General features: G+C 40.6%; 1 protein-coding gene across 1 annotated transcript in view; it reads left to right on the top strand.

The window, feature by feature from the left end:
• The first annotated feature begins 446 nt into the window (after positions 1–446).
• SLC6A5 (solute carrier family 6 member 5) overlaps positions 447–13,028 on the top strand; it is a 47,000-nt gene continuing 34,418 nt past the window's right edge. The window contains exons 1-6 of the mRNA XM_067558089.1: positions 447–947; positions 2,743–2,881; positions 5,203–5,334; positions 5,813–5,986; positions 11,024–11,165; positions 11,605–11,737. Of these exons, the coding sequence (XP_067414190.1) occupies positions 447–947; positions 2,743–2,881; positions 5,203–5,334; positions 5,813–5,986; positions 11,024–11,165; positions 11,605–11,737 (1,221 nt within the window). The remainder of the gene's footprint in view (positions 948–2,742; positions 2,882–5,202; positions 5,335–5,812; positions 5,987–11,023; positions 11,166–11,604; positions 11,738–13,028) is intronic.

Below are 13,028 nucleotides of genomic sequence, written 5' to 3'. Positions count from 1 at the left end.
GCCTACAGGGCAGCTTGTTTATTGCCTATAAAAAAGCCAATGTGCATTGTTGAATGACAGAAAGGAAATGGGGCGTAAAATTAAAGAATCTTTCTGCAATGGTGATAGGGGAAGGGAGCATTCTACAGTCGTGATGTGAAACCCAACAAGGTTTGGAGGCGCAGAGCTGTGGAAACATTTATAGGATTATAGGTTTGCAGTCGCTATTATTTTTGTCTCCCCGTTATCTTTGCAGAGCAATAGGGTTTAAGGTGAGAAGGTTACTGAAAAGAGCCGTGGAGATTGAAAACACGGCAAAACCTTCCTAACGGTCTCGAGCAGCAGAATTGCATCGCAATTTTATGCATGGTGCTTATTTGTGAAATATCAGAAACCAAAATCTCAACGCTTTTTCTGGTGTAAAGTGTGTTACGTTGTCATTTCAGGATTACACCAGTCAAAGGGATATGAACAAGCAGGTTGTCAGCAACCCTGAAACAGTTGCCCTTGGACAAATTGAAGGTGCGGGAGTCCAACGAACCAGTCCCGAAAATGAGCAGCAGAACCTACCTTCCCAAGCGCCGTCCCAGTTGGCCAAGATCTCCAGATCTCTCTCCAGCGACAACAAAACCTCGCTGTCTGAAGAAGCCAAACCAAATGATTTCGAGAGGCCCAAAGTTGGGATCTGCAGGCTCAGCAGCACCCCGGTCCAAAGCAACGCCACCCCCCGAAAGGATGCTGTAGAAAGCTTGCCGCTAAAGAACATCTCCAGTGCGGGAAACCAACCCACTGTTCTTCACTGCAAAATCCCCTCGTTGCAAAGCACAGACGGGGAAGCTAATCAAAGCCTTGGGAAGAGCACACTGGAGCAAAACAATGCCAGCAGCGGCTGGGCGAGCATGAGCCAGAGCACCGTGGTTTTGGGCACAGATGGAAACACTTCTGTTCTGCCTGGCAGTGTTAACGGGGTAAGTTATTCCTCTGGCGCTTTCCCCCCTCCTCTAAGGGAACCGGAGGGATCACATGTGCTTTGATCCCGGGGAGCAAAACTCCTCACAAGTAGATGTGTGTTTTGATTCAAAGCTCGGAAATGCCTCCCACAAAAAGGCTGAGTTGAGCTGAGTCCGAGGGGGTAACTATTGATAATCTCACCCCCCTCACACGGGCCCCTTTACAGAAAGAAAACGGGGTGATCGAAACGATTCGACGGGAATCTCTTTCCTGCTGAGCTGAGGACTAATACTTTATTAGCGGCCCGAAAATGGAGGATGAATAGTTCCAGGATCATTCAGAGGCGCGCCCTGAGCGGTGCCTGTCCGCATAACACAGGGGGTGGTTCTCCTAACACAGGCGCTAATCATGATCAGAATTCGTCCTGAACGAAATGACGAAGCTCAGATATTTGTGGTTGGATTCAGCGGTACTTGGTATCCTTCAGGCTGGCGGGGAGGGGAGAAGTTTTACCTAGTTTGTTTCCCCCCCCCCCTCCCCCAGGTTCACTCTCCCTTTCTGGAATCAAACGCCAAGGGATTCCCCCTGCCGCTCGCTGGCTTTACATTACGATAGTCAAACCTCTGGGGATATTATTGCCCGACACTGAATAGGAACGCATTGGAAGCTGTAACCCGAAACAAGAACAAAATCAGCCAGCCAAAGCCGCACACCCCACACAGCCACCGGCCAGGGATTGGTGATCAATCACTCCCTCTCGGACAGTTCAATCCTTAGTTAGGGTCAGTGAGCGACTCCCAGGCATGGCTGAATGATGTGAGAATGGGGCTCGGGCGCACCGGACACTCTCCTAGCGGGGGCCTTTCCCAGTGGGATATAATCCGGAGTCACACCCTTCTCTGGGGCTCGTGGCTGCTTGGTGTTGCCAAAGCCCTGGGAATGGCGCTGCGCTTTTTCTCCCACAGGGATCATCGGGGACATTTAGGGTTGTGTTTAAGGGAAAGAGGAAGCTCGGGCTCAGCTTTGCTGGGGTGGGGTGGGGAGAAGGAGAGATGGCTTTAGACTAGATGAAAGGCTGTTTCCATTCTGCCAAACCGTGTGTGTGTGGCGGGGCGGGGTGGTGGTGGTGATGGCTTTACTGATCCAGTCGCTTCTGTCCCACTGGGAAATCGTTCTCCTCGGAGCAGCTCAGGTACAAGCCGAATATATGTAAACTGGGTTAGATTTTTTCCAGACAGAATCGCAGCAGAAAGCAGGTGCTCATCTTCTGTGCCCATCAGGCAGGAGCTAGACTACAAATCCCGGGATTTAAAGAGCAGGTACAGCAGGAGTAAACCGAAGTCACATGGAAGGCTTGCGCTGCACTGAGCCAATCGCTCTTGTTTTGCTCCCGGCGGCGGGGGAGCAGGGTTTGGGTCCCTGATGGTTTTTCCTCAAACGTTTGTAATACATTTCTAAGAGCTTTTCACTCCCTTGCTATCACCAACCCCTCCCCCAGTTTGAAATAATGCCCAAATTAGGGTATTCTGCTGCTTCCATTGAAGTCAATGTCCAAAATTCTCAATAGGAGCCAGCGCTGTGTGATTGTGCTCAAGGGAGCGCCCAGAACAGAATGAGTGGGGTACACTGTCTGGGGGTGGGAGGGTGAAGACGAGGAAGCCGGTTTTATATAGTAATATCTCTTCGTATTGCATGTTTTCTCTCTCTAACTTTCACCTTCCCACAGCATCTGGTCTGTAATAAGGTCTTCTGGGGGGGCCAGGCAATTGCAGAGCCGAGATTTTTGTTTATAACGTGTTTTCCCCTCTCCAGGATGACGATACAGGGGATGAAAATAAAGCCCGAGGGAACTGGTCTAGCAAGATGGACTTCATCCTCTCCATGGTGGGTTATGCAGTGGGGCTGGGCAATGTCTGGAGGTTCCCGTACCTGGCCTTTAAGAATGGGGGAGGTATGGCTTTTCCTGTCTTTATACACCCTGCTGCTCTTCAAGCGATACTGAGCCAGCACATGACTTGTTTGGGGGGAATAGGGCGGGAAGAAAGTGCCTGGGAAAAGACCTCCCCAACACCTTCTCTTCAAAACATAGCAACGAGAATTTTGTAGCAAGCAAAGATTTAAGGCTAGCTCAAATCATCAGTTTTAAAAGCTAAAATTATCCTTGACATCAACGCCCCTTAGAAAATAGCATGTACTAGCATGTTTCTTTTTTAAGGAGCTGCTTTCCTACTTAATGCTGGCTAAAAAAGGAGGAAATGAACAATTAAACTGATCACATTTGAGCAACGGATTTCACTTGACTAAGAACATCCCAGACGAAGTATGAATCAAAATAAAATAAGCATGTGAATTTAGAAGCGGTTCTAATCCAAAATACTCGGTTTTGGAAAGCGAAGGACAAATAGAAGAACCCAAATAAAGTGTAAAATAAAGGTGAAATCCCTGCAAAATCTGAATGTGAATTATTATAATATACAATACAATCATATTTTGGGTTGAACTGCGCATTTATTTTAAAACCCATTTCATTAACTGAGAAATAGCAATTCTTAGAAAGTCTGAATAATGGTCAGCAAAGTAACATACAAATAAAATAAATGTGATGAAACAGCGCTGTACAATTCTAGGTGGCTAAGCCGTTTTATTATAGAAAACGCAATTTGACTTGAAAAAAATCTAGTTAGATTAAAATAAAGATTTTTCTATTGAGTCCAACAAAAAGTCTAACAGATAATTAGAGAGTATAAAAAAATAAAAATAAAAATAAAATAAAATTGCGGTAGCCAAGTAACTAAGACTCTTCTGGCTTCTGTCATATGATGGACACATGTCATTGTTTAAAGTGCCAGACAGTCAGACAAACGTAAAAACCTTTCCGTTTGTGAGCCATAGATCATGAATATATTTCTTCCAAAGAACGACTTAGTGAACTCCGATATAAACGATTTACAGAGAAATTCCTGTATTTATTTATGTATTCTATAAAAGGAGATCGATATGTAATATGAATTTCACTGTGAATCCTTTATATCGGAGTTCACTAAGTCATTCTTTAGGATAAATAAATGAATATAACATTATAAAATAGGTTTTTACCCCCTCTTAAAGTATCAGATTCCCCCCACATATTGGTGTTTCCGTAAATATGAGAAATCAAGATTCGTACTGAATTTGGTATTTTCTTAATGGATGAAAACATGTTTGAATGATCGGACCCTCAGAATATCTAGGTTTTCGTTTTTTTCCTGTTTCACTCAGGCCGATACATCATTTTACAAAGGAATGTGCATGTGCCTATTATATTATCTACACATATAACTGAATAATTGCACATAACCATGCATTTTCCTCTTTAAGAGCAGTTTTCCTGCAGTAGTTAAGACTAAACCCTTTGAAAGGCATCACTAATAGTTGAAATAACTTATCTGGAAATAAACTCTAGGAATGCAAGGAATATATATTTTAATAAACTTTTATCCTCATCCACGAGGTAGCCAAAATTAATAAAGTTCCAAAGGGGTCGAACCCTGTTAGTCTGTAGACAGCAAAAACAACCAGAGTCCGGTAGCACCTTAAAGACTAACACATTTCTGTGGGCATAAGCTTTGGTGGGCTGCAACCCACTTCGCCAGACGCAAATTAATAAGTGACTTTCCCAGAGAAGCACACTTATTGCCTAGAAGTCTGGATTAGCCGCACTGGCAGTAGTTAGTAACTCTCCAGCCGGTCGCACCCAGGACTCTGGCCCCCATGCTAACCTGAGACTGGTTCCCTTCAACATAGGCAAGGAAGCAAGACACCGTTGCACTTGAGATGAGGGACATTGACCCTGATTTAATTCATTAGTGTCCCCACCTGCAGCGAGATTAGCAGTCCTTTCTGATTTTGGCTGGGAACCCCGGCATAGGGCAAAGTACAGAAATAAATTCAGAAGCCCCCCCCTGAAAAATGAATCGGGAGTGATCCAAATAGATAGGACAGGACTTTCCTCAAGACACAGGGCTAGCCCTTCTCAATGAGTGAGTCAAACGCGTGGCGGTGAGCAGTTTGTTTAAAATGCATTTCCTGGCTCAAAACGCCGGACAGGTTAGAGGACACTCTGTCCCCGCTGCGGCAGCCCTTTCATCGGCCAATACTCCAATGGGGCAGGTTTGCTTAAGGCTTCCTAAGTACCACGAATCCTTGCTAACTTGAATGTTGTTCGACGCTGAGACTTCTGCAGCTTGAACACTTTCCCGCTGCAGTTCAGATCTTTCTTCTCTTTCCCCCAAGGTGCATTTCTCATCCCCTACTTGATGATGCTGGCTCTTGCTGGAATACCCATTTTCTTCCTGGAAGTTTCCCTGGGGCAGTTTGCTAGTCAGGGGCCTGTGTCTGTTTGGAAAGCTATCCCGGCTTTACAAGGTGAGCCGGCAAAACCTCTGTTCTCCCCTTCACCTTCGAGGGAACTTCGTAGAGGAGTGTGAATTGCCTGAAGCTTTAACAGACGTTTGTACAGGACTTTATGTGGCTCAGCATTGCTACTTGAACCATGCTTTGTGCATTGCAGTCTTCATTTGACCTTGCAATGTTATCACAAGAGGGCCTGTTAACATAACTTGCTCCCTTTTCTTAGTAAATCCAAGCAATATTTTGTTAGATTTCAATTCTAGCATTTCTCTAAAAATATACTGATCCCGTACTCAGTAAGTGACTTGCATCTCAAATGCTGGGGTGTTGTTTCTTCTTCTGGGGGATGGTTTTTGTATGTGCAACAACTGAACATGTCTTTTGTGCTCCTAATAAGGTCGGGTTTGGATCTTTTACTGAGCACTGATCATATACGTTTGTAATCAGGACTATTATGTGATTGTACTAGTCTTCCCTCTCCTTTCTTTTTCAGGCTGTGGCATTGCTATGCTGATCATCTCTGTTCTAATAGCCATATACTATAACATTATTATGTGCTACACCCTTTTCTACCTTTTTGCATCCTTGGTACCTGTATTGCCCTGGGCGTCCTGCACCAATTCCTGGAACACGCCAGACTGCAAAGATAAAAACAAACTGTTATTAGGTAAGTTGTGACGCGCTTTTTAACATTTCCGTTTGAAAGGACCTTCCTTACAAGTTGGCTCGGAGGAGATATTGTACCCAGGAGACTTTCTTAGTGACTAACCCTGCGGTCCATATTTACACAGCCCTCCCACTTATGTCCGGTCGGCAATCTCACTGGCAGGATCATTTGCTGCCGTTGGTTTGAAGTGATCTGTACATCCATGCACTCTTCTCTCAGATCCGTTGGTTGCATTTTTTTTTTCATTGAAGCTTTTCCAAAACGAACAAACAAAACCACCCAAAATCCCCCAAGCAAACAAAAAGAGGTCTTTGGGCCAAAATGAGTTTTCGGTCAAAATTCTCCAGTTCTTCAATGAATAAAAGGAAGGTTGGTAAAACGTTCTGGTTTTCAGTAAAACCTTTTGGCGTTTTATAAAAACCTACAATTTTTACCAAAAGTCCAAGAGTTGTACTGACAACAGGGTGAAAAAACAGAAGAAGTCTAAAAACTGAAAATGAGTGGGGGAAAAAGGCTTACACTTCCCCCAAAAATAAATAGCATTTTTTAAATTAACTCCTTTTAACAGTAATATGGTACTTGCAAGTTCCTTTTAGGTGCCTTCCACTTGTGCTTCCAATAGCAGCTGAATTTTAAGCATTCAGATTGGCAGCACTTAGTGCAGTCTCCTCCTTGTACAGTGGAGCATTACAACGAATCGTTTATGATTAGCTCTTATTTATTAAATGCTGTTTATACACCCTCTTGTTTAAGACTCTGTGTGTGTGTATTATATGTATATAGGTATAGGTGTGTATATATATAGGTGTGTGTGTATATATATATATATATAATATAAGTTGCTTTTTTGGGTGGGAAGGGTAGAAGACCAATTTAGTGGTTGACTCAGTAACTGACCAGCTCGGCTGAGCATCTTTCACCCCCCATAGTAATCCCACTGCTTTAATTTCTAACTCACCAGGAATAAATCTTGTCCAAAATGTCTGATCATTTTGCGGGTTTCCCTACTGATCTTCTGGTGCAAAGCAGGGCAGAATCACGTATTTCATTTTATGACTATGACCACTGTCGAATCCACCAGAACTCTGCTGCAGCAGATTCCGGGCTCTTTCCAAATGTCATTTAGGTAAATGGAAAGACTCCCATTGCCTTCAGTGTGCTTCGAATCTGGCTTTAATAAAGCTTATAAATACTTGAATAAATATTGAATGTATATTGATTCATACAGTCTATTTAAACGAACTTTAACTGTGTTTGCATCTCTATTGTGTTTGCGTCCTGAAAATTGTTCTAGCAAAGGAGGGTGCTAGCAAGAATGGTCACTTGCTCATTGTTCAAGAGTGTACTTTAAGTGGCCATTTAAGGAAAGCTAATTTCCAATTTGTAACTGCAACTGTTTAATCTGAGCACCTGATTCCAAGGGTTTCATTCGTCAGGGAAAGGAAACCTACTTAAGTGGCTTGTGTGTCCAATCTAAACAGTTTGCACTGCAAAACTTGAAAACTCACACTGCATTGTGCACACACAAGCTGCAGATTCAGAATTATTTACAGAAATTATTCAACGCAATTTCAAATAACTAATACATTCAAGAAAACTGTGACTTGTTAGAGGGAGAAAAATTAATTGAATACATTACACCTTTTGATTTATTTGTTTATCTTTACAAGACATCATGGCAATAGAAGAAGAAACAAGGACGTTGCTTTTGAGGGTTAAACCCGCATGTTGTATGGCTATATGGCTCCTAGATACTAAGATAATACAAATAATTTATAATGTTAACAAAAACAATGTTAGAGAAGCTTTAATAATTTCTGATCATGCACTGGAGGTCTGAACTCTTAGGATTTGATCCTGTACTATTTGATGTCCATAGAAATGGGTCCTTAGGTACCAGTTTCAAATGGGACCATAGGGACAAATTCAGCCCTGATGCAATCCCCATTGTTTTAATGGAGCTGAGTGCTTAGGCTAGGGTTGCATTTGATCCACAGTACAATCTGACTCATACTGTTAATGTTCTCAAGTCTGTCTTTCATGTCTACCTGGGATATCCAGATAAGCAGCCCCCCTTGTCTTTTCAGGCCTCATCTAGCAAACACAGCTGTTGAACTGTATGCTAATTCTGTAAAGCCAATGAATGATTTTTTTCATATATTTGCTTGAAAAATTGTAAACTCTGGCCTCTTTTAGAGGTGAAAATGCAAAGCATTAAACTCCCTTAAAAGACTTAATCTCCTCGATGTCAAAGAAGCCTGAGAAAGTACAGTCCGAACGCAGGTCTATGGCTCCCATTCAGTAAAGTACTTGAGCAGCGTGCTTATCCTTAAGAATGAATTGCCTCACGCAAGACAATATGACTCCTCAGATGCTTAAAAGTTAAGCTTGGGCTTAAACGCTTCCCTGAATGCAAAGGTTTTGATTTATAAAGCTATAGCACAGGGATGATCAATCTAATTTTAAGTCTCCTTTATTTCTATCTATAAAGTTGGTGAGTGCCAACTGCAGGATTTCCTATTGGCTTAAAGAGACCAGTTTCTCTCTCACGTTTATCCTTCAACTTGCTGAGCAACTGGAAGGTTTCGTCTATCTTCAGAAATTAGCCCTGGCATGAGCTTGGCCAGAGGCCAGAGATTGGTTTCAGCTTTCTTCTATAGGAAAACAAGCACAGTTACCACTGGAATTACTTACATTGCTCTTCTCTTTCCTGATTTAAAAAAAGTCTGATTTTATTTATTAATATTTGTGCGTGTAAATGTAATTTCATGGTCACATCTTCCAATGTAGTATAATCATTATTTCTGGTGTACGTTCGGTTTTGATCAATAGCACTGCATGAGAAGACATTTGTAGGAGATTGCAGGGGCTTGAACTTGAAAGTACAATTGTGCCCTCTGCTGATTTTAAGAGGATAGTGCAAGGAAACAGAAAGCTGTACAGAACAAAGCTATCAAGCCTTAATGCTGTGCAGAGTTGCTGCAGTGCAGCAAAAGTGACCTTAAGCGTCACCCTATGAAACCTGCTATGAGCTGGTTGCAGTTAGATGTGTAACTTAATATTTTCTGTTTGCAGTACAGATTTCAAAGCTACTTGTTGATGATCATAATGCTATAGCTCTTTAAGTCTTATTCTCATTTCAAATGGGAAATTCTGTATAATTCTGTGTGTGTGTGAGAGAGAGAGAGAAAGCAAGGTGTATATGTACATGCACACACAGTTTTAAATTGGATTGGAAGGTTTTCTTTAAATAGAAATATTTATAGTTTGTCTGTATGTTTGTGCACTATGCATGCACAAGTATACAGAAACACGATAATTAATATTTCTATTTAAAGAAAACCTTCCAATCCAATCTCAAAGGTGTATGTATACATCTTACACTTACACACACACATTTATAAAGAAGTATTAGAGTCGTCTCTTCACATCAGGGGCTCTGGAACAATTTTTATAGTGGCGTTGCTGAGAGCCATTGATCCAAACTGTAAACCTTGTATATAATGGAATCCACTTCAAGGCATGGGGTGCTGTAACACCTCTAGTTCCAGCTCCTATGCTCCCCATTTCCAATGAGAAGGAGCCTTAGAGAGTATAGCATTATGATCACAAACAGTAAGTAGCTTTGAAATCTGTGCTACAAACAGAAAATATTAAGCTACACATCTTACTGCAGCCAGCTCATAGTAGGATGATACCTAAGGTCACTTTTGCTGGTCTCCTTATCTGCATGCAGGTAAAGCTCAGGTGAGTTGTGGAAGTGGTGATGTCATCTTCCTTCTCCGCAGACTCTAATGAGAACTCAGCACATCCCTCTTTACTGGTTGCTTTGCAGTGTGACAATATCTGTTTAAGAGAAGTTGGGTTTTCCTCTTACCAGAGAGCTAAGCTTGGCTGTGTCAAACAATACAAATGGGAAGCGGTGGTCTCCTGACAATGCTTAAGTACCTATGAAATATTTTTGTATTTCATGTTTCTTTTTTATGTTCTCAAATATCATTATTAAAATGGCCAATAATTATCCTCAGAAAGGAGTTACAGCTATCATAGAATCATTCTGTTTAGTGTAACTGAACATAGTGGTTTATAACTACATAAGTTCTGAGTTAGGAAGTTTTTGAGCTTCAGAAGATAATATGGATAAATATTGAGAAAGAGACTATGCTAGCTACCAGCTGGCAATTCATCTTAGAAAGATTACACTTCCCACTCAAATGAAATACCCGTGATTGAACAAACTTGTGGGTTTTTTTGAAAATAATTTGTTGGTAATCTTTGGGAACTTTGGCGAAGACCATCATATCTGTAATTACAGAGGGTTTCTGTTTAGACTAAAATAGCCTAAGGTCACATTTGGATCCAGATCCAATTTGAAGATCCTTAAAGTTGCGGGTTTTCAGATCTGGAGTTTATTTGCATGTTGTAATGATAAGTATTGATATGATACTTACATCTGAATCCAACATCTCCCCACCCCTGAATAGATCTCAGGTTTTGGTCTGGACCCATGTGTGGCTAAGATTAAATCACATTATCTTATTTAACATTTACAGTGGTGTGTTTTGGAGAACAATTGTTTTTCATAGATATCATTTTTGTTGGAACTCTGTCTGTCTGTCTCTCTCTTTGTATTTACATCTATTTAGTGGATGGGACTCCTGGGTTCTCTTCTCAGTATTGCCCCAGATTAACATTGTCCTTGGATGAGTCTGCTGGGGGCCAATTCTGCATTATTTGCTCACCTATAACTCCCATTGACTCAAGTCCCTAAACTTCTCTGTGCCTTAAATACCCATTGGTGGAAAAAAGGATAACAATGCCAACTATCTCAGATGGATGTTGAGACTTAATAAAAATAATATTTATAAAGTGCTTTGAGATCCTTGGTTGCAAGGTCTGAGATCCTTGGTTGCTATAGAAACATAATATATCACCATTAAATAGATCTACATGTTTTGTTAGTATTTGTTCAGTGTTGTCCTCATCAGTTCTGAAAAACAATACTGTCCTCCTTTTATTTGTACCTTTTCTTAACAGATTCCTGCATCATTGATGACCACCCAAAAATACAGATCAAGAACTCTACTTTCTGTATGAGTGCCTATCCAAACTTGACTATGGTTAATTTCACCAGTCAAGGAAACAAGACGTTTGTGAGTGGAAGTGAAGAGTACTTCAAGTAAGACCCCAGTTTGATTAGAAAATGTCAGGTTATTTTTCTGCTAATAAATCTGGGGATTGAGTGGATTGGGTCAGTTGGGCCTGGTTCCAGAAGACTAGAACTACAGCACGTGAGAATTGTCCTTCAGACATGAAGGATAAGAGAACTAAATTTCAAGAGAAAAAGGCCCATCTTTTTGTTTTGTTTTTTGTTTGTACAGCACCTAGCACAATGGGGTCCAGGTCCATGACTGTGTCTCTTATGCCCCAATGAAATAAATAACAATAATTAATAATAAAATGCCCCAATGAAGTAAATAATAAATAACAATAATTAATAATAAAAGATATACTAGTACAAGGAGAAATGTCTCAGAACTATAAGCAATGTCTAATGAAGATCCTTATATTGGGAGAATGCAGCTTGCATTGATTGTCACTAACTTTTTGACTCTCAGGTACTTTGTATTGAAGATTTCTGCAGGGATTGAATATCCTGGTGAAATCAGGTGGCCTTTGGCACTTGCTCTCTTTCTGGCTTGGGCGATTGTGTACGCATCTCTTGCTAAAGGAATCAAGACATCAGGAAAAGTGAGACTATTTCTTTACCACAGTAAACCAATAACAGTATGCCGTGTTGCTTTAAATCCATAGCACTTATCGTTTAAGGCAATGAATCAGTTGAAAATTGCTAAAAGCAAAAGCTTTATGGGATCTGACTGAAAGCTGAACTTACTAAGTACCATCATCAGAGCCAGTAGAAAATGGCAGAAAGAGATACTGCTCATAGCCAAGATTCTCGGTGTTAATCTATGGAACATTTTGAGGGGATGCTTCCATGTTATGGAAACTTTGTGGAGCAATCTCATTTTAGATCGAGGCCTATTTTCCTTGTATACTCAAGACTAGAGCTGGGCAAAATGTTTTGACCAAAACTTTTCTTGAGTAAAAAATGCAGATTTGATGACACCGAAACATTTTGAAAATTTGTGTTGATCACTGAATTGTTTTGGTAAAAAAAAAATTATAAAAACATTTTTATTTTTTTGATTCAAACTGATTTTTCACTTTAAAATTTTCTTTAACTTTATTTAAGAAAATTTAGAAAAACCATTAATGCTTGAAATCAAAATAAAATATTTTGTTTGACCAGAAACCATTTTCTTCCTTTTTGGGAGGACTAAGTATTATCTAGATCATCCCTGACAGATGTTTTACTTTGTATACATGACAGGTTAGACATTTTTAATTTCCTTTTAAAAAAAGATGTAGGCACTTAGGAGCCTATGTCTCATTGAAAGTCATGTGACAATTAATGATTGCAGCACAAATTTTAAATATGAACAGCAAAATGACTGGGGACAATAATTATTTGTTGATGAAATTCACATACAATTTTGAAGGAGTAAACACACAAAATTGTGATCTGTAGGCTAAAAGAAGGGGGTTAAATTTGTTGAGTAAACTATTTTTTTATTTTATTTGCCCAGCTCTAGATTTTATCTGGTAACTAAATTATTTTATTGTATTATCTCTTTGGCATGGTTATGAACTATATAAATTATTATGCTTTGGCACAATTGTAACTTTATATTATCACTGCAATGCGATTGAAAAAAACCCCAGAGATGTAGTCCCTGGATGCTCCATCTATTCCAATGAAACTCTCCAGCAGGGGTTCCTTCACAAAAGCTTCTGAGACACAGAGGAGAAGGCTGCCAATGGAGTAAGAGCAACGGCAAGGGGCAATTGCTGATCTCAGAGTGGGTTCAAGTGAGAGAGAAGCTGGGAAGATATGTTCAAAAGTCACTTCAATTAAGGAGGTTGAAGTGGAGGATCTCAATCCCAAAAAGAGATTCAGGAGCTGCAGGATGTGTAAAAG

This window comes from Emydura macquarii, unplaced genomic scaffold (genome assembly GCF_026122565.2).
Source record: "Emydura macquarii macquarii isolate MOO-44397 ecotype Brisbane River unplaced genomic scaffold, CSIRO-AGI_Emac_v2 contig_1876, whole genome shotgun sequence".
Classification (NCBI taxonomy): Eukaryota; Metazoa; Chordata; order Testudines; family Chelidae; genus Emydura; species Emydura macquarii.
The sequence above is the reverse complement of the archived record's forward strand: the minus strand, read 5'-3'. Positions and strand labels throughout refer to the sequence as shown.